The sequence below is a fragment of the Eublepharis macularius genome, chromosome 2 (genome assembly GCF_028583425.1).
Source record: "Eublepharis macularius isolate TG4126 chromosome 2, MPM_Emac_v1.0, whole genome shotgun sequence".
Taxonomy (NCBI): Eukaryota; Metazoa; Chordata; class Lepidosauria; order Squamata; family Eublepharidae; genus Eublepharis; species Eublepharis macularius.
In genome coordinates, this window is record NC_072791.1 from 211,568,532 (window position 1) to 211,588,898 (window position 20,367).

At 43.4% G+C, this 20,367-nt stretch overlaps 1 protein-coding gene across 1 annotated transcript in view; it reads right to left on the reverse strand.

Annotated features, from left to right (window-relative positions):
* Positions 1-20,367, reverse strand: part of UNC80 (unc-80 homolog, NALCN channel complex subunit) — a 195,780-nt gene that overhangs the window by 155,194 nt on the left and 20,219 nt on the right. The window contains 4 exon segments of the mRNA XM_054970127.1: positions 4,852-5,113; positions 10,648-10,787; positions 15,134-15,207; positions 15,696-15,819. Of these exon segments, the coding sequence (XP_054826102.1) occupies positions 4,852-5,113; positions 10,648-10,787; positions 15,134-15,207; positions 15,696-15,819 (600 nt within the window).

A 20,367-nucleotide genomic window follows, 5' to 3' on the forward strand; every position in this document is an offset into this window, starting at 1 on the left:
CCAGAAGCTAGATATTGTGCTGTTGTGTGATTCTCACTTTCTGGAGAAGTAAGACACTTCAAGGGCATCACTGCCAGGTTTCATTTACTTTGGATGAGAGACAACACTTGTGGTGTCTTCGTCATTTTGAACAATTTACAAATATATCATAATAGAAACAAAACTGTTGTAGATCTACTGAGCCCAGTATTGGGTGCCAAGAGAATGGTCATTGCAGCCCCTCCCTAAGCCTGCTCTCCTATTAAATTAACTCCAAGACCTCTTTACTCTCTCCCTCTTTTCTGCCTCCTTTTCTGTCCCACCTACAAACTACAGTGTGACCCAAACTTGTTTCTCTTCCTACTGACCTCCTTCCTAAATTCTGATGGGTATCCTATTCCTAAGGCCAGAGAAAGTTTCTCAGCTATTAAAGGAACATTTGTTCCCGTCATTTGCTCCCTGTGATGCAATTCAATCTAGGGGTTAAATTGGAAACTAAGCATTCAGTTCTCTTAACAGGATGCACCTGGTCCCAGATGATCTTGTTCCCTGTTATCTTCTCAAGTTTAGGAGAATGGCACTAATTGATTCTAGGTTTGGGAGGGAGAAGAAATGAGCAGTGATATGACAATTAACCAAGGTGTTCCATTGGTTAACGTTGGTCATATGGTAGAGCAGCTAGAAACCTATAACTCAGCAGGAGTCAGGTTGTATGGGGTGTGTGGCCTATGGATCTTTGTATGACAGTACCTGGATCTCTACCAAGCATTACGGATCATTGGTCTGAATGTCTTGTTATTGCTCAGCCAATTGCTCTATGCTGTAAAGTAAGCTACCAACGGAGCTCCAAGTATCAACTGCAGTATTTAGGACAGCTAGCTTTTTTATTTTTTTGCTTAATGATCTGTTGAGACTGTAGTGGCTTTTAATTGTTTTGATTGTTAATTAATAAAGATTTTATATATTTCTAAGCAGTGGTCTTTATTTCTGAATAAGACCATCTTGGAACCCAGAAAGGGCTTTCCTGGTGGCTTTGCCAGGTTCAAGGAAACTGCTCCTCTGGGTTTCAGGCTTTGGAACCAAAACAAAGATGACTACCTTGCCCCTGTAAAGAGTTTAGGCTCAGCAAGGGGGGCAAAGGAACGTTCCCATCCTATTGTTGAAATGCTGACCATCAACTCTAGCAAACCATGCCATTAACATAGCATGGTATCTCAATGTCTGCAAGAATAAACACACTGTGGTCAAATCCACATTACTCATTCTAAGTCGCATGTTCCCCGCATTCCCCACGCAATCCCGAGTGCCGGTCACATTACCTCATTAAACAGACGCATTTCATTCGCATTTCTCCCGAATATGTGGTCACAGGTTTTCAACGGGAGTTTCACGGTGGCCGTGAACGGGCCAATGCGCAATTTACGTGGTTTTTTTAAAAAACCACCCCCCTTCCTGTCTCTCCGGCTGTTCTGAGAGTTCCTATTGGCTGATTCAACTTGCAAGTGCTCCGTAGTCTGCAAAAGACTGTTTTTGACTTCATAGCATTGGATTTATTGATTATGCTGTTTCTGAATCAAATCTAGTAGTTTGAAAAATCATTTTGGGGTGAATCCACCCTCAGAACGGACTCGCGAAACTTCCTTTTTAACTGTTTTTTATTTTTTTTATTTTATATTACTGTAATATCGAAATTATGAAATATCGAAATAATGACACTCCAAGGAAGTGAAACTTCAGTAAAATTCAGGCACTGAACTGTCCTGCATAGGAAATGCCCACAAAAGCTTCCCAAATGCTTCCAAATTTCCAAAAAAGAAACGGGAGAGAGCCATCAGTGCTGTCAGTGGGGGAAAGAGAGGCAACATTATCTTCAATGATGTTTCTTTATAAGGAAAGATCGAAATAACGGAAAAGTGCGCTCAAAAAAATTTTAAAAAATGGGCGGGAAAAAAAGGTCCCGCCCAAAAAAGCGGTTTTCGAGCGGCCGTGTGACCGGAGGGACGCGCGAGAAAGACGGATTGGAAGCAGGAATGTGAACAAAGAGGAAAAAATTGCGGATTGGAGGCAAACGGAAGATATCCGATAAACATGCGGGTAATGGGTGAATGTGGATTCGACCTGTATTGTGCAAAGTATAGTGTCATTCACCTTGAACTGTATTGCCCAAGCTAGCCTGATTATGTCATCTCAGAAGCTCAGCAGAGTTGGCTTAGGTTAGTACCAGGGCTTTTTTTTAGCCAGAACATGGTAGAATAGCGTTCCAGCACCTCTCCAAAGCAATCACGTGTCTGGTAGCCCCGCCCACCTGATTCCATTTCCTCCTGCCTGGAGACCCGAGAGACCCTGGAGACCTGGGAGATCGCACAAACTCATAGCATGAAACGTCTTCCTAGCACCATCTCCTGGCATGATCCCGTTTAATGGCCCGATGATGTCAGAAAAAGCGCCATTAAATGAGATCGTGCCAGGAAATCGTGCTAGAAAGTCGCTTTTATGCTGTGAGTTTTGCGCGATCTTCTGGGCACGTGGCCATGTGAAAACAGCCGAAGTTAATGAATTACATATTAATAAAACCATAGCCATTTCAAACCCCTAAATCAAATAAATGTTCTATACAACAGCCCATTTGAAATACATGCAAAAGTCAAGTACAAACAGTTTCTTCATAAAAAGTATGTTTTACAAATTTTAACGGCCCATCTTGAGACCAGCGGCAATGAGATTCTACAAGCCTGCTCAGGGAAATTCATTACACAACAGCACAGCAACTGTGGCCAACAATCAGAAACAGATACTGGCCAGATGTGCCACTCTCAAAGAAGGGACTGCCAAAAACCGTGGCTCTGGAGCATAGTGCAAGAACTACTCTGTTCGTCACTGTTCCAGCTTAACACCCTTCACATGTTAATAACAACAACAACAACAACAACAACAACTGCGCTTATATACCGCTCTTCTAGACAGATTAGTGCCTCATCCAGAGCGGTGAACAAATTAGTGTTATTATTATCCACACAATACAGCTGCGGAGCTGTTGTGATGAGATCTAATACTTTGGCTTTCAGACATAAGCAAACCCTCAGTTTTATATAGGGTTTTGTAGCCTATGTATACATCTGTTAATTTTGATGGGAATTGTATTCAGTGTTTTTTCTTTGTTTTTTAAAAGGTGACAGTACTTATCAACTAGGATGCACTGATTTCCACCAATTCTCCCCTAGGATTTGAGAGAAACGCACCCCCCCCCCACCCCCCGCAAAGGTTCTGGTACCACAAATAAAGCACAGATTATATATAACTTTATCCTGCTAATTACTTGTAAGATCATTATTCAGCATTAGAAAGGATGTTTAAATTAAGGAAGTTTAATTTCATTTGCATGGTGTAGTGGTTAAGAGCGGCAGGACTCTAATCTGGAGAACCGGGTTTGGTTCCCAATTCCTCCACTTGAAACCAGCTGGGTGACCTTGGCTCAGTCACAGCTCTTCCAAAGCTCTCTCAGCCCCACCCATCTCACAGGGTGATTATTGTTGTGGGCATGATAATGACATACTTTGTAAACCGCTCTAAGTGCAGTATATAAATCAAATGTTTTTATCATTATCATTATCATTACAGATGCGTATAACACTTGTATATGGTTAACAGCAAGCTAGTATCTTAGAATCAAATGCATTTTAGCGTGGAAAACAGTCTCCAAAATTTTATAAAACTGTTATCTGAAACATGAAAAAAAATGCAAAATTGGAAAGCAGAGCACGATTCAGGCAAAGTGAATAATAATAATAACATAATAACAACATTCAATTTATATACTACCCTTCAGGACAACTTAAAAGCCCATTCAGAACAGTTTACAAAGTGTGTTATTATTATCATCACGAAAATCACCCTGTGAAGTGGGTGGGGCTGAGAGAGCTGTGACTGACCCAAGGTCACCCAGCCGACTTCAAGTGGAGGAGTGGGGAATCAAACCTGGCTGTCCAGATTAGAGTACTGCTGCTCTTAACCACTACATGAAAAGAAGCACTTTTAAACCTAAGTATTTAGTGCTGAAGTGCATTAAACCCATCAAGTACATATTTAACACTTCCAATGAAGTAAATGGAACTCAGATGTGCTTAACTTTGGCTGGATCACAAACATTCTCCCAGCCTGGCCTCTCAAGAATAATCAAAATGGCACGTTCCTATGAAGAGTGTTCATTGTGCCTAAAGCCCGTCCCGTAAATGTCCTCTTGCTCTTCCAGTATCTTTTCTGAAACAACCCTTGCAATTCATTCTGTTTCCCTTTCCAAGCTTCTAAAATCATAATTTGTTTGTTACTCTGCTAATTCAGTCAGAATCTTATTTTTAATCTGTGCCATAATTCCAATCCAAAAGACAAGGATGATACATCTGATTTTCAAACCATTTCAGAATAGCACCTTTCTTAAGAACTGGCAAAAAGCCCAACAGCCAGAACCCAATGCAGAGACACTACACTTAAGTCAACAGGTTTCTTTAGGTTTACATGCGCTTAAATCTCAATTATAATGTGGCCAATTTGTTCATTGTGTTTTAATTATGCAGCTATTCAGTTCATTGTCCACGAGCAGGTACTTGAGGCACAAAATTGGGGGATTATGCAGGGTAGACAAGAGGGACCCTTTTTTGCCTGAAAAATATGGAGGTGGATCTAAGAGAACCCCTTTCTCCCCTTCATCTCAGCCACTTTCTATTGATGTTCTCAAGGTACAGCTTGCTTCAAAGACAGATGTGGTCACAGGGTGGGACACAGAAAGGAAGGCCTTTGGTGTTCTCGCTCTGGTGTTGACGTGTAATGTGAGCCATTCACTCTCAACATTTTTGCACGCCCTTGCATTGTCCTTACCTGGGTTTTGTGAGTATTCACCAATGAGGGAGCTGCAGCTACCATGGAACTGCTACGGGGTCTTGGCAACGGCGGAATGTCTGGCTCTGTGGGTTTCTCAGGCTTCTCCTCTAACATATGGCGCAGCCTTTGGAGGTAATACATCAAGGACCACTGAGTGCCTTCCTCGGACCAATGGGGCTGAAGCAGGCAGCGTAACACTGCCACATCAAAGTAGGTGGCATATCGAGACTTCTGGCATGGTGGGATTACCAAAGACACCCTGTTATAAAGGAAAGCACTGGACATTTAGCCGAACAGATCCCATTGGGCTCCCAGTATTTCTTTACTGGTTGCAATGATTAATTAGCCATTATTTTAGATGCCATGTTTACAATAAAAACCAATAAAACAGTAAAGCCCATACAAACCATTCGACAATTAATCACAACAGAATAGTAGTTAGGACACTCATTGTCAGGTAAGGCAGAAGTTTAAACAGCAAATTAAAAAGGATACAAAAATATCAAAGCAGCAGATAAAGAAAATAATAAGGAGCAATTGTTTTTTGAAAAGGAAAAAAATTGATCAACAAAGTCCTTAAACACACAAACAAAAAGCCAAGTCAAACTAATATGTTTTCATCTAAAGCCTAAAAGATAGCAAAGCAGGTGGCACATGAATTTCTATGGGGAGGATATTCCACAACTGACACTGAAAAAAAACCCTGTCTCTTCAGGTGGCTGGGGTACACACTGCCAACTCTGAGTTTTATATTTTGACAGTGGAGAGGATGATGTTTTAAGAATTCTGGTGGTCCCGTTCCATTTAGGGCTTTGATGGACAGAATCATGCCCATTCTTTTAATAACAACAACAACAACATTCGATTTATATACCGTCCCTTCAGGACAACTTAATGCCCACTCAGAGCAGTTTACAAAGTATGCCATTATTATCCCCACAACAAAACACCCTGTGAGGTGGGTGGGGCTGAGAGAGCTCCAGAGAACTGTGACTAGCCCAAGGTCACCCAGCTGGCTTCAAGTGGAGGAGTAGGGAATCAAACCCGGCTTTCCAGATTAGAGTCCTGCTGCTCTTAATTGACTGATCCAAGGTCACCCAGCTGGCTTCAAGTGGAGGAGTGGGGAATCAAATCCGGCTCTCCAGATTTGAGTCCCGTGTTCTTAACCACTACACCAAACTGGCTCTCTTTTAATGCTGGTGTGAATGTGAGCCCCAATATCTCACATCAGTCAATCATCAATCTTCCCCATTTTGTCATAATTGAAGTTTCAGAGGTGTAGAGTGTATTGCAGAGTGTATTACAATGTTCTCAACTGATCAGGGATAACCATGGTCACATCATGCGTCTCAAGTAAAGGCCATGTTGAAGGATGTTACGTATATGGATTCTCAAAAGTATTCACAAGGAATAAGCCTACCCCTCCAGGAACCCAAAGGACAATCTCTCTCCTCCTCAGCAAAATGGCACAAGCTAGATAGAGCAAAAGGTGAGAAGAGATATGTAGGCTGCAAGTTTCCAAGAAACTCATCCATATCCTCAGACTTCATTAATGGAAACTTGTCCATGCATTGCAACAAAGAAACTCATCCATATCCTCAGACTTCATTAATGGAAACTTGTCTATGCATTGCAACAAAGAGTCTCTGTACATGATACATCTTACACGAGGACGTTCAAGTGAAGTGAGATGCAATGCTAGCCGGGAAGAGTAGTTTAAAAAGGCAGAGCCGGAGGCACTGTCGATTTCACCTTTCTACAGAGCTGACAAAGATGGCTCCTCAGAGGGTTTGTTAATTTCCTCTTTACCTGACAGAACCTTTGGGGAGGGGAAGAGGAAATTAACAAACCCTCTAAGGAGGGATCTTTATGGCTTTGTAGAGGGTGAAATTGACAGAGCCTTCAGCTCTGTCTTTTTAAACTACTCTTCCCAGCTAGCATTATCTCCCCTTTCACCTGAACATCCTCGTGTAAGATGTCTCATGTACAGAGACTCAAAGTCTATATCCTGACACTGAATTCGGAGACTGAACTGAAGAAAGAGTGGCAACCAACTTGCAATGAATGAAAGTAATTTTATTTCCAAAATGTTTTGCAAACACACCACAGTGGGCTTTTATATTTTCTGGGCATGCATCATCATATGTATGTACATACTAGGGTTGTCAATTCTGGGTTGGAAAAGAGAGATAGCAAGTGTAAGCAGAGCTGCTGGGGTTGCCTTTGCAGAGGAAGCTTTAGGGGATTTGAGTTCATTCTGCTTTCCATTTCATTCAGGGCTTTCTGTGTACGTGTGTGTTGCTTTGAGTTCATTCTGCTTTCTTTTCATGGGGTGGGTGAGGCTGTGTGTGTGTGTTGCTTTGAGTTCATTCTGCTTTCTTTTCATGGGGTGGGTGAGGCAGGGTGTGTGTGCTGCTTTGAGTTCATTCTGCTTTCTTTTCATGGGGTGGGTGAGGCTGTGTGTGTGTGTTGCTTTGAGTTCATTCTGCTTTCTTTTCATGGGGTGGGTGAGGCTGTGTGTGTGTGCGTGTCTTGCTTTCGTTCTTTTGTTGACTGAAGTTGACATTATTATGGTTCCCACAGCTTTTGAAAGCAGATTTGGTTCTGTGTTAGTTAAATATATCAGTTATGGTTATTTGTATTAGTTAATCGTTAATTGTAGAGCTGTTGATTTTATAATAAAACCATTTAACATCTTGACTATTTTCTTTGTGCTTTTGAAGCAATTTTTCTCCAGGTAGGCTTGCCAGCTCTGAGTTGGGAAATACCTGGAGATTTTTGGGGTGGAGCCTGAGGGGTGTCAGGGGGTGTGGCATATGCAAATCAGTTACACTAATAACACACTTTCAGTGATGGCAAGGGGCGTGACATATGCTAATGAGTTATGCTAATGAGTTCCTGCCACTCTTTTTCTATGAAATGACCCCTGTTCAAGACTCCTTCTGACACTCAATCCTTTCATTTTCAAGGTGTTGGCACTTCCGGGCTTTCCTCAACTCATATGAGGACGGAAAACCTTCCTTATAACAACTGAAAGCAAAGATCCTTGTGGCGAAAAAAGAGAATGACTGGGAGCCAAAATAATTAGTCCTTTAATATTTAAACAATATTCTTCTATTTCCCCACTGGTGGTAATTCAAAGATACCATCAAGATAATGTCTTCTCCTGACAGAACCTCAGACAAATTTATGGTGAGGAAAAATGTTTGAGACACATTATTGTTTGACACCTTAGATGTATCTTTGCTGCCTACGTCAATGCCATTGAGTCTAAGCACTCTCGCCCAGGGAAGTCTGTCTAAAAATCTGACTAACCGTTCGCATCTTTACTCTGTGGATTCATTAACTAATGAATCATAGCAATTAAAGAATGAATGCCTTCAGCTCTGTGTGAAAACCAGGCATCTTATTTGATACAGAATGGGGTTTGCAACTAAAGAGGGACACTGGATCATTGCCAGAGGAATATCTGGTCCATCGAGGACAGATTCAAACAGGGTTGGACATCACAGTCGTGCCCGGGGTGGACTGGCCCTTTTGCTTACTGGGGAATTTCCATATAGGCTGCTGTTCCAGGCAGCTGCTAGAAAGAAGTCAAACTGAACCCCAAGTAACCAGCACCACAGGTGTCATTTGGCTTGCTCCTGGGCTGCCAGAATGTCCCAAGCTGCCCCTGGAAATACTTTCTGTTGGCTGAAACTGTCACCATCAGGGCTCATTTCGAGGGGGAACATGCTGGAATGCAGTTCCAGCAGTTCCCCAAAGAGGTCACATGTCAGGTGGCCCCGCCCACTTGACTCTCGGCCATTTTGGGCCCATTTCAGCCTGGATCGGGACCAAAATGGCCCAGATTGGGCCTCTGACGGGTGGTGGATCACTCTCCCACTCAGCAGTGGCCCGATCCTGACCATTTTGGGCCCTTTTCCGGCCATTTTCAGCTCCTTTTGCCATTTTGGGCCCAATTTCGGCCCTGATTGGCCAGGATTAGGTCCAAAACAGCCAGAATAGGTGATGTCAGGGGGTGTGGCATATGCAAATCAGTTATGCTAAGGACATACTTCCAGTGGTGGCAAGGGGCATGGCATATGCTAATGAGTTATGCTAATGTGTTATGCTAATGAGTTCGTCCTGCTCTTTTTCTATGAAATGACCCCTGGTCACCATCATACCATCAGTATCCCTACGAATTTTATGCACTGCACTCAGAGTATAACTATGAACTACAGAGACTGCTTCTTTTATGTTCAGTTCTGGGGATCTTCTTTTATGTTTAGTTCTTGTGATCTCTTTATCTGCCTATATCCAATGACACTCTGTATTACAAAAACAACTTGAGTTTTGTTGAATGAGCGAGCTATTGATAAAGCGATCTGCTTATCTATCCATATCCGATGCACTAAGAATTCTCTATTAGGAAGAAAACCTAAGTTTTGTTCAATGAGATTGTTTTTAAATACATCTGTTTAATTCCAGTTTCAACTCCATGCCCATTCAGCCAGTTGTTTTGCTTCCCAAAGATTGTAGGGTCTGGGACATAGCAATTGGTTTGAATTTTGCCTTTAAGGGCAAAAGAATTCCATAGAGGCTGGTTTGGAAACTGGAGCAAACAACATGTATTTCTTCCTGAACTGTTTCTAGGCAACCAATGCTTCCCCCCCACCTCCTGCCACCCATTCACTTCAGAGTGATCAATGAGTTCAGCAAATGAGGAGAAATTAATGACGCACGATACAGTGCCTGCAGTTTCATTGCCATGGCGACCGCCTGGCTCAGTTTCAGTAACCCATTGCTTCATTTCTGCTGTCTAAAATCCAATTCCTCTCTCCTTGGGTGTTTTGAACTTGCTTGCTACAGAATCAACAACAAAAAGAACAATGCAATTCCTTCCATTCAATACCGAACGCAACTTTCGATTTTTGCATTTGGAGAAAACGGGCATTTTATTTTTTTACTCCAGTACGCTTGCTGAGATACAGAAACCTTTACTTCCCTCTTCCACCAGCACGGAACTGGGGCCCTTCATACATTATGGCCACCTGGTGGGAGCCACTTTTCTTTGGGTCCATCCCATTACGTTGCTGTAAGGAACAGCACTACCTGGACAGGGCAAATTCAAGTCTTTTCGAAATCTTCACTGGCAGCTCAGAATCTGACCACCAAACATGTATCTGAGGTCAAAACAGTTTTCCAGTACATAAAATATTGTCTGCAGTTCTGCTGTCTTTATGAAAAGCCTGCCCGGTGCGGTGTGCTTTCTTCAAGCACAAAAGGACGCAGCTTGTATTTCACCACTTGGAGGACGGAGGCTTCTTCTTACTGAAGAAGCTCTTTGCTTATTGGATAAAAGTTCTTTAGACAGGAGGAAAGCTTCAGAAATCAACTCCACACATGTTGGATAATGCACTTCCAATCCTCTTTAGAGATCATTTGGAACTGAATTTTTCAAGCGTGAAACAAAAAATCCACTTCCAAACGATAGCTAAAGTGCATTGAAAGTGCATTATTCAACATGTGAAGAATCAGCCAGTGTGGGCTGAGCTAAGGTTGTCAACCTCACGGTTGGGCCTGGAGTTCTCCCAGAATGAAAACAAATCTCCAGACTACAGAGATCAGTTCCAAACCAGCACATATTTCCTATGCCAAATTTATTTTGAAAGGTATAGATTCAGCTACACAACTGGGAGTCTTCCTTTTAATGCTGTAAAGCAACACCAATCATTTCTTTGTCGTTTTAATTTCATTGTTTCATTAACAGTGAGTGAGTGAGAAATCTGAAACCAAGCAACCTTGTACCTGGGATATGGAGGGCCCTTCTCCTGGGACGCTTGGGATGACACGCTCCCATCGATGGAGTTTCCACGATGACAACCTGCAATGGGTAGCTTGGGAGGCATGGAATCGGGCTGGGCTGTTTCACACACGATTTGCAATCCCTGCAGACGTTTTCAGAAAGAAATGCAATCAGCTATGCGGTTCCTCTTCAGACTCATGATGACTAACACCAGCATTGTTCTTCAGAAGAAGTGAACCCTGTCCTTCTGAATATGTTGCTACCAGAGCAGTTGTTGGACTCTATGGCAGACCCCCTTCCAAATGGTAGATTTTCCTGCCAAAATCCAAGTTTGCCTGTTTTGGCTGAGCAACCCTAAGTAATGTGTCTCTATTTGTTGTTTTAAAGTTCTTTTGTGTCCCACTCTGATAAGCAGTTATACGTTTGGCTTTTTAGCCCAGTTTGGAAACTTGAAGGGGAGGGGGAAGCAGGAGCCCTCTTCTTCAGTGTAGGAAATGGCACTAGAGACAGTGTAACATTAAAAAATACACAACTACTTTATTAAACAAGCAGGTATAAGGACAACGAATGAAATTACTGAGGTAAGATTTGTTGGCAAAACAGAATACTCTTTAAGTTTCAGGCAAAACAGTTTCCTTTAAGCTTAGTTTCTATGTTCTTAGTTCTTAATAGGGAGAAGTGTTTGATTTAATACCTTTGTTTCCATAACAATGTTTCTTTACAGAGCTCCCCTTTTCAACTTAAGTTTCCAGACGTTAGTTCACCACAGTTTTCCTTTTACAACAGACCCAGGGTCTTCCTCAGAGCCAACCCCCCTTTAGACACTGGGTAGATATGAATCTTCTTTTCCTAAGAAGAATTAATTCTTCTTCACTTGGCCAGAATGGGAGTTTCCACATACTACCCAATCCCTCTTTGCCAATAACCACCCCCCCACACACACACACAGTTCTATCACAGCTGTGTAAACAGGTTTCAGCTTGTGCTGGCTTTAATGTTTAGTATTCTTATCAAGAATTCCTCCCGGTTTAGGGGAACAGATCTCTTTTTCCTCACACCAGAGGAAAACTAGTCTGACCTTCCATCAGACATTTAAACACACTCTCCCCAAGGCACAAGGCTTTGATTGAAAGGGAAATAACTGAACCCACAGAATGTACGCAGTTGAAGCTAATAGGCCATGATACCCCTTTCTTTGTGTTTTGTGTAAATGGCATATCGAGGAATCTGTACAAAGGAGACCTCTCTCCGTGGAGGACTCCTGCCCGCAGTCTCAGGTGGTTCAGCCCCACAGGGCTGGCCAAATGATTATTCTGCATCTGGGCAGTGCAGAATGGATTGTTGACTGTGAGCAGAACCACAAGTGACAAAAGGCACAGATTGGACACTTGTCAGCTTCCCTCAAGTTTTGATGGGAAATGTAGGCAGCTTGGCGGAATGTTGGACAAGTGACAGTTGAAAACTCCATTGGACAGCAGTCAGAGAGCGAAGCTGTGAGACCAGGACGCCTACATTTCCCATCAAAACTTGAGGGAAGCTGACAAGTGTCCAATCTGTGCCTTTTGTCACTTGTGGTCCTGCTCTCTGTTCTCTTGGCAGATGCTAGGGAACATGTTAAGATATATAAGCAGAGGAGGAGGCTGTTACCTAGAGTGCTTGGAGTCCTCTTGAATCAGTCCCAAACCCCTGTACTCACTGAGGTGATAAACTCCCCCTATTCACTGATGTGCATGCTGAGATGGAGAGAGCTTTATTTCTTTCTTCCATCAGCACGGATCTGGGTCCCTACATTCATTATGGCGGTCTAGTGGGAGCCACTTTTCCATGGCTCCATGTTGTTATGTTCTTGGAAGGCTTAAATGGCCCCACCTGGGCAGTACTAATGCTTGGGCTGTACTACTTCAGCTAGATAGTAGGTGGGAGCTAATATAACAGATTTTTGACATTTTATTTATTGATAATATTTATGTACCACCTTTCAGTAAAAAAGAAAAAAACATGCTTTCTGTGAGAAAAGATTTGTATACATAAAGAGAACCCTTCTCCCTGAAAAGCTAACTTTTTATGTGCAGGGAACTGTTTGTATATGGAGCAGCATTCAGTTATTTAAACTTCTCAATCTGAAGGGGTTCAGCTCAGACAGGGTAGCTGAAATCCAACACAAAATGGGGTACTGGGGAAGAGACTTGTCCTGGTAGTAGTACATGTGAAAAGAATCTAGGGGACTTAGTAGATCATACACTGAACATGAGTCAGCAATGTGATGCTGTAGCTAAAAAGGCAAATGCGATTTTAGGCTGTATCAACAGAAGTATGGAGTCCAGATCACGTGAGGTGATGGTAACGCTTTACGCTGCTCTGGTCAGACCTCACTTAGAGTTCTGTGTTTAGTTTTGGGCACTGTAATTTAAGAAGGATGTTGACAAGCTGGAACGTGTCCAAAGGAGGACAACGAAGATGGTGAGGAGTCTGTAGACCAAGGCTTATGAGGAAAGGTTGAAGAAGCTGGCTATGTTTGGCCTGGATCGGAGGCCACTGAGAGGTGATAGGATAGTATTTGAAGGGTTGTCACATACAGGATGGAGCACAGTTGTTTTCTGTTGCCCCAGCACGTTGGATCAGAAACAATGGGTTAAAATTAAAGCAAAGGAGATTTCGGCTAAACATTAGGAAGGACTTCCTGGCAGTAAGAGCGGTTCCTCAGTGGAACAGGCTTCCTTGGGAGCTGGTGGGCTCTTCTTCCTTGGAGGTATTTAAGAAGAGGCTAGATGGCCATCCAACAACTATGATGATTCTCTAACTTAATATGAATGTACACAGATCAGGAGAGGGAGTGGATGAAGGGATGAGTTGGTGCTTGGCTCTTGCGGCCCTTTCTTATATGCCCTGGATAATGCCGATTGCCACTTCGGGACCAAGAAAGAATTTTCCCTTGGGCCTCTTGGAGGTTTTTTACCTTCCTCTGGGCATAGAGAAGGGGTCACTGAGAGAGGTGGAGGGTGGGGGAGATAACTGTGAATTTCCTGCGTTGTGCAGGGGGCTGGCCTAGCTGTATTCTTGGAGTCCCATCCAGCTCTATGTTTCTATGAACATAGGCAACACTCTGGAGATGAAATGGGCCCCTCAAGAGGCCTTTTCAGTAACTGTACCCCATTAATGAAATCCTCTTCCATGAAGAAGTTAAAAATATGAGCTTCCATCATACCATGATTGGTCAGGATTAAGCAGCTCAGGGTCCTTTTTTTGTTATTTTAAAATACTGGTAAGGAGAGCCAGTGTTGTGAAGTGGTTAGAGTGTTGGACTAGGATCTGGGAGAGCCAGGTTTGAATCCCCGCTTTGCCATGGAAGCTTGTCAGGTGACCGTTGTCAGGTCACACACTTTTAGCCTAACCTACCCCACAGGGTTGTTGTTGTGAGGATAAAAGAGAGGAGAGAACTGGGTCCCTATAAGTGAGAGCCAGTTTGGGTCCCTATCGGTGAGAAAGGTGGGATATAAATGAAGTAATAAATAGATAAATAATATTTACATGGAGATTTTGTTTAAAATGCCATCACATCCCTGGAGAGACTGAGACTACTATACAGTGAATAAAAATAATTAAACTAACATTTTCCTGGTACAACTTTCAGCTTTAACCAAGTTACAGTATTTCCAGTTCTGTTCTCTCATCTAATCTCCTTAGAATCATAGAGTTGGAAGGGGCCATACAGACCATCTAGTCCAACCCCCTGCCCAGTGCAGGAACAGCCTAAAGCATGGTTGTTGTGGGTTTTCCGGGCTGTATTGCCGTGGTCTTGGCACTGTAGTTCCTGACGTTTCGCCAGCAGCTGTGGCTGGCATCTTCAGAGGTGTAGCACCAAAAGACAGAGATCTCTCAGTGTCACAGTGTCAAAGACTGAGCGATCTCTGTCTTTTGGTGCTAGATGCCAGCCACAGCTGCTGGTGAAACGTCAGGAACTACAATGCCAAGACCACGGCAATACAGCCCGGAAAGCCCACAACAACCATCGTTCTCCGGCCGTGAAAGCCTTCGACAATACAGCCTAAAGCATCCCTGACAAATATCCATCCAGCCTCTTCTTGAAAACTGCCAGTGAAGGGGAGCTCACCACCTCCCTAGGCAGCTGATTCCACTTTTGAACTACTCTGACCATGAAAAAGTTCTTCCTAATATCCAGCCGGTACCTTTGTGCGTGTAATTTAAGCCCATTGTTTCGGGTCCTACCCTCTGCTGCCAACTGGAACAGCTCCCTGCCCTCCTCCAAATGACAGCCTTTCAAATACTTAAAGAGAGCAATCATGACCCCCCTCAATCGCCTCTTCTCCAAACAATCCCAAGGCCCTCAGCCTTTCCTCGTAGGGCTCAGTCTCCAACCCTTGATCATCCTCATCGCTCTCCTCTGCACCCTCTCGATTTTGTCCACATCCTTTTTGAAGAGAACACCCTGAGGTGTTCCCTATGAGATTGTATCTTCTCAGTCCTTACCTCGGTACATGAAGCATCCAGACTAGGCGATTCATATGTCAAAATCTGGTTTTTGATTGGAGAACTTCTCTTAGCTGGAAAACGGAAGAGTGAATTGTTCAGATTTGTGAATCCAGTGTTTGCCATTCTGACAGCTCGCCCGCGCTATAATGCAGGCAAAATCTGTTTTCTTGATATCAGAAATGGGTGATGCCTTTTCTGATTTTTTATTTTCTTTAACATGCTGATTATGGGCATGTTTTAATCAAGTTGTTTCTATTGTCTGTGAATTTTTTTAAAAAAAACTGTGAGTGGTTTTAACTTTGAGCTGCTCTGAGCTGGTAGAAAAACAGGATTAAAATGTTGCAATGAATAAATTGAAACCGCTCGTGGAATCAGAGAGAAGCATGTCAGCAAAAGGTGGGCCCTTTCTCACCTCTCTCTTGCAAGCCTCTCCTACCATTTGTCCTCTACTGTGTAGACTAAACTTTAAAATACATCATTAATAACAGAAGGGACTCTGGGTGCCATCGTTGTACAGAAGCAGCAGCTTCGATGTCATGTATATCACAAAATCACACACCTGTAATTATATTCCTGATGGGTTTCACCATTGAAGTAAAGGCTGAAACGTCAGGCTGTCTGTGCTCCCACATTGGCTGCCAGATAACAAGACCGCTGGCCAGACGGAAAGTCAGATCGGATTCCTAAGAGTGCATGGAGAGGAGACCACATCTGGATGAGTTGGACAGGTCTAAGATGATATTCTTAGTACAAAAAAAGCAGTGGGGAATGGATGGTTCAAAGTCATAGCCACGGTCTGAGCTTGCATCCAGAGCTATGAGAGAATATAAAGATCGAGCAAATCTAGTTCACCACTCTCTTCTCCTCCTCACTCAGCCCTGTTATTCATAAAAAGCCCCCTAAGAGCATATGGCTTTTAAAAGGTCTGACACAGACATTACCTAGATCCAGAGGAGTTAGCCGTGTTAGTCTGTAGCAGCAAAATAGTAAAGAGTCCAGTAGCACCTTTAAGACTAACCAACTTTATTGTAGCATAAGCTTTCAAGAGACACAGGAACTGTACCTCTCGAAAGCTTATGCTACAATAAACTTGGTTAGTCTTAAAGGTGCTACTGGACTCTTTACTATTAGACATTACCTAGAAATTGGAAAGATTTTTGAGATGCAGAAGTGGATCCTCTGGGGCCATCTTTCCTGTGAAGCTGTGAGCCTCTCTATATGAGACAACAGGGCATGTGTCCGTCAAGTGTCAGGAGATGCAATGTTAGCCAGGAAGCATAGTTTTGAAAGACAGAGCATGCGGGAAGGAGGGGAAAGCCCTCCACTGCCTCTAGCGTGCTGGACTGTCTCCCCTCCAGAGCTTTTACCCTGCCACCTTCACTGCTTAAAACTTTGAATTAACCAAGCCTTGGTAGGAAAAAGGCTCCAGAAGGGGAGTTGCCAGAGGGCTGTGAGAGAATCTGTCCCTCTGGCGTGATCTCCATCTGCTCTGTCATTTTAAACTACCCTTCCCAGCTAACATTGTGTCTCCTGACACATGAAGAACACGCGTTAAAAGTATTTTGAAAAGAGACTTTCAGTGAATGGGAAACACTGGGGACTAGAAACCTGTTTACACTTAAGGTCTTATCAATGGTACCAATTTCACTGTGGGAAATTTTTTTGATAACATAAAATCCAGAGGGTTACCCATGTTAGTCTGTTCTGGAAGACTGGAAAAGGGGGGGGGGTAAAGCCTGGAGAGGACAGAGCTTGGAGAGGGGTAGAATGCCATAGTGTCTACCCTTCAAAGCAGCCATTTTTCTCCAGAGGAACTAATCTTTGTGATCTGAGATTAGTTGTAATTTCAAAAGACCTACAGACCCCACCTGGATCTTAGCAAATCTAGACTAAACTAAAGTTCACTTCTTCAGAATCTATGAGTGGATCCTCATTATATGATCATTTTAGGCAATCATGATTATATAGCCCCCCTCCCCCCAAAGAGCAGAGTCCAGGGCCCATGAAATGCCGGAGTATGAAATGAAATGTAATTATGTAACATTCACATCTCATTTAGAAAAATACAGAGGCTGTTAACTGCTATGTTACTTAACAGCTACAATGGATGGGGAGTCCCAGGTTTTGTTTAGAAAATTACCACTCACAGTGACATAAAAATCCCACGTCCCTGTTCAAAGATCCTTAGCTGTAAACTAGGAAATAGGATTGCTTCCAAAAAATCCTACATGCCCTCAGTATTAATATATCTAATTTTCAACAGTGTCAAATCTGTGGTTATTTAACTCCAGAGCCATGATTAAACAGATCTCTCTAGAAACCTGAAAAAGGCCCCAGTTTTGCAAAAAATATCTGAAATAAAAAATATATTCTAGGAGGGTTAATAAAAACCCAAAATAATACAAACAGCACCGATAGCTTTAAGAAATGAATGACCTCAGTGGTCGTTGCTAGGCAACCACAACAGTATTGCCAGACTTCAAACCTTGGTTTCCATCAGTAAAAGCCAGGCAGAGGGGGCAAGGCCCTTTATAGGGCTGTTTTAGGGTCAGGTCTGGCAACTACTGGCAACTTGATATCACACAACTTGCATGACTCAGTCAGGCCCAGCTGCTTATTACTGTTCAACAACAGCCGCCTCATGAAAGCCAGTGTGGGATAATGGTTACAGATTCAGAACAGGATCCGGAGACCCAGGTATGAATCCCTACTCTGCTATTGAAGCTCACTGGGTGACTTTGGGCCAGACACACACTCTCAACTCAACGTCCATCAAAGGGCTGTTGTGAAGATAAAATGGAGAATGATTTAAGCTGCCTTGGGTCCCCATTGTGGAGAATGGCTGGGTTTAAGTGAAGCAAATAAATAATACATATAGCTGAACGGGCCCTGACTTGGATAGCTCAGGTGAGCTTGATCTCATGAGATTTCAGAAGCTAAGCAGGATCGGCGTTGGTTAGTAATTGGATGGGGGACCTCCAACAAAGACCAGGGTTGCAGAGGTAGGCGATGGTAAACCACCTCTGTCAGTCCCTTGCCATGAAAACCCCACCACGGGTCCTATACATCAGCTATGACTTGAGGGCACGTACTAAAGTGGGGGAAGATAAAATTAGGTTTGTTGGTAGGTGGGAAGGAGAGAAGGAAGCAAGTAAAGTTAGTTCTGCCAACCTCCAGGTAGGACCTGGAGATCTCCTGGAATGACAACTAATCTTCAGATAGAGTTGCCAGACGGGATTTAGCTTAATACTGGAATCTTGGGGAGGGAGGGGACTTACTTTCTCCTAGGGCAGCATGACGATGTCATTTCTGTGACTCAGCCCAGGGCACCTGGCAACCCTATCTCCAGATGACAGTTCCCTTGGAGAAAATGGCTTCTTTGGAAGGTGCCCTCTATGGAGTTATACCCTGCTGAGGTCCCTCCCCTCCTCAAACCTGGCCTACCCAGGTTCCACCCCAAATCTCAGAGCTGGCAATCCTAGGGAAAGGTGAGGTTATGGAGGCTGCCAGGACAAGGAAAAGAGGAAATTGTGTGGAGAGGGGGATACAGGGAAAAATGAATTGTCCCCTCAAGTCCTTTCAGGTTCACCACTGTGTAACTGGGCCCAGCCCGGCAGCGAGCACCACACAACTGGGCCTAGCCCAGCAGCCATCACCGCTGGACAGCTAGAACCATCCAGAGTTTTCCCAGTGAGAGGGTGCCGGAGGAGGGAAGGAGGGAAAGCTGAAGACGGGGGTGGGAGGATAATGGTAGTTTGGATAGTAGGTGGGAAGAAGAGAAGGAAGCAGAAAAGGGGGAAGAGAGAGCAGGAAAAGGGGAGGTGCTGTAGGGCTTTCAGGGAAAGGAGAGAGAAAACAGTGGGGGAAGGGGAAATGATGTGACCCGCATAGGGTTGCCAGCCTCCAGTTACTCAAAGAACCAAAGTAAGGGCACACCAGTAGAATTAAACAATGCCAAAGCAAAACAATTACCGGTGTTAAAGAACTCAAGGTTCCACGCTTCACTTGTAGAAAATTTCTATTTTTCTTTTTCCTTTTTTTTTAAAGTGCAAAAGTGCTCTAAATGTGCATACAGTAATGACCAATAAATAACAATAAATAACAGACAATAAATTTCATAGGTAAAGCACACAGATGTATGACTGAGTCCAACCGGTAGAATTTAGTAGTCCTTGGTCCTGTAAGGAATGGGTATATATTACACAACCAACCAAGTTGCCAAAAACGTTGTCTTCCACCTCCACAATATAGCACAATGGTTGCAATGTAGGGGTTGTAGGGGTTGCTTCCACCCCCATCCAAAGTGCAGTGTGAAATGCTGCTGCTGAGAGGTAACTTCAGCTACGGGTGCGCTATATTGTGGAGGTGGAAGACAACTTTTTTGCAATTTGGTTGGTTGTGTGCTGAAGTTACCTCTCAGCAGCAGCATTTCACACTGCACTTTGGATGGGGGTGGAAGCAACCCCTACAACCCCTACATTGCAACCATTGTGCTATATTGTGGAGGTGGAAGACAACGTTTTTGGCAACTTGGTTGGTTGTGTAATATATACCCATTCCTTACAGGACCAAGGACTACTAAATTCTACCAGCTGGACTCAGTCATACATCTGTGTGCTTTACCTATGAAATTCATTGTCTGTTATTTATTGTTATTTATTGGTCATTGCTGTATGCACATTTAGAGCACTTTTGCACTTTAAAAAAAAAGGAAAAAGAAAAATAGAAATTTTCTACAAGTGAAGCGTGGAACCTTGAGTTCTTTAACACCGGTAATTGTTTTGCTTTAGCCTCCAGGTTGTGGCTGGAGATCTCCTGGAATTACAACTCATCTCCAGGCCACAGAGATCAGTTCATCTGGAGAAAATGGCTACTTTGGGGGTAGACGCTATGGAATTATACTGTGCCAAGGTCCTTTCCCTCCCCAAACCCTGTGTATCTTACTGTGTATCTGGAATATATGTTTTACTTACAAATATGCAAGCAGAGCATAAGTGGAGCCATGTTTGAACTCTGGTAGCAAACAACAAATCCGCTGTCCTACCTTTAGAGTTCCATCCAAATCCTAGAGCGTTGTGTCGATGTCACACCAATGATGTGACATCATTTCCGGGTATTTCCTCTGTTCCCGCCCCCCCCCCTCTCACACTGGTTGCCAGTCATCAACTTCCTCCTCTCTCTAAACTTTACCCTCCCTGGGCATCACTCCCAAATCTCCAGGAATTTACAAA